The sequence below is a fragment of the Belonocnema kinseyi genome, chromosome 6 (genome assembly GCF_010883055.1).
Source record: "Belonocnema kinseyi isolate 2016_QV_RU_SX_M_011 chromosome 6, B_treatae_v1, whole genome shotgun sequence".
In the NCBI taxonomy this organism is placed as follows: Eukaryota; Metazoa; Arthropoda; class Insecta; order Hymenoptera; family Cynipidae; genus Belonocnema; species Belonocnema kinseyi.
Genome location: NC_046662.1, coordinates 105,906,578 through 105,908,216, shown reverse-complemented (window position 1 = coordinate 105,908,216; position 1,639 = coordinate 105,906,578). Strand labels below are relative to the sequence as shown.

At 32.0% G+C, this 1,639-nt stretch overlaps 1 protein-coding gene across 1 annotated transcript in view; it reads right to left on the bottom strand.

Moving 5' to 3' along the window:
• The window catches only part of LOC117175534, a 301,601-nt gene that overhangs the window by 140,386 nt on the left and 159,576 nt on the right, over positions 1–1,639 (bottom strand). Inside the window, exon 2 of the mRNA XM_033365241.1 lies at positions 24–129. Within this exon, the coding sequence (XP_033221132.1) occupies positions 24–129 (106 nt within the window). The remainder of the gene's footprint in view (positions 1–23; positions 130–1,639) is intronic.

The following is a 1,639-nucleotide window of genomic DNA, read 5'->3' as shown; positions in this document are numbered from 1 at the left end:
AAAAATATATAGAAGAAACTTACCGCGATGATTTTTTTCGCAGTTGGATGTGGGTGATAAGAAGTTTGAGCAGCATCCTGAATTAACGCCGTTTGCCGGCTCTGGCAATCTCGTAAATCCATCTTCACGCTGAAATAAATCCTCAAATTTAAAATCGGTAAGATATATTTTACAAAACTCTTTTCTATAAAAAAATCGATTTAGAAAAATATTCGAACTGTTAAAATTAATAATTTTAGTCATGTTTTTCTTTTAAAAGTTATTACTCAATAATACTATTAACGTGCATAATATTAGACTATCGCTCTCGCACGTTGGGTTCGAATTCGTACGATTTATGTGTGCATTTCGACTGTTTTTTCAAATATCATGAATATTGTAACTTACATCGAAAACTGTGATAAACTCCTGATAAAATGCAGGCATAAATTAAAACTGAAATAATTATTTTTTTATTTGTTTTCAGAGGCGGTTCTCAAAGCACCTGTGGCTTTGACGTTTATATTCTCATTCCGACACTCGCGGTTCGTGATCGATAGTTAGTTTATACAGCCGGCTTTCTTTTACAAATAAGCCGATGCAGGAAAAAATGGAACAAAAATAACCTTCAGCCTGAAATAAAGTGTAAACTTCAAAATTGGTAAGATTTACGTTTAAAAATTGTTTTCTATAAGATAAAGGTACCAAATCTTAGCATGTTAGCCCAGTCATTGGCATGCTGAAAACCGTATTACCGTATTAAACCGTATTACTAAGAAATTAGATAAGAGTGCCAATAATAGGGGGGGGGGTGCAAGAATTGGTGCTCTTACCTTTAAAAACCTATTTTAATCAATTTTTTCTATCGAAACTTATTACTTATTAATATCGATTATTGAATTTTTTCACAGAACTTTTATTGGCATTGGTTATTAAAATTATCAAAAGTGCACGATAAATTCGCAGACTTATGCATGGCGCTTTATCCCAAATTGATTACTATAAAAATTAATAGAATGAACAGGCGCTAATAACATCTCAAGAAATTATACTAATATCCCTTAAACGGCCAAAACGCCACTACCGGTACAAAAAAAAACGTGATTTTTCATGCCTATTTTTTTTTGTGAACCATTTTCCAAAGCTTTTCGAGTCTGTAATTAACCTGGAATCTCACTAACCGGTGGAATAAATGTCTAACGATAGTCTCTTTTTTTTAAGGGATTTTATTTTTTTTTTTTACATTTTTTAATTTTTTTTATGGAGAATTTTTTTCTTTTAAGATTTCAATCCGTTGAAATCATTTTGATCCTGCTGTTTCAGAATGTAATTTTGAGAAACAATATAAGCAGCAATACATGTTGCAATCAATGCAAAATCTAGTAGTCCTCTGGCGAAATTGTTCATTATTACATAATGCTCTTGTTCGTGATTCGTATCTGTGAGTTTCGAAATCACCTAGTTTTGATTGCGACAAATATTTCCTGCTGATTTCTTTACAGAAATTTCAGGGCAAACTTTTTCTTCGTTACTTCATGAAAAAACTTGATTTGGTTCGAATTGTTTTTGAGATGCTGTATAGTTATGGAAAACAGATCTATATGATACATTCGGTCTGGGAAATTCCGATCCCGAATTCTCGTCATCTGATGAATCATCT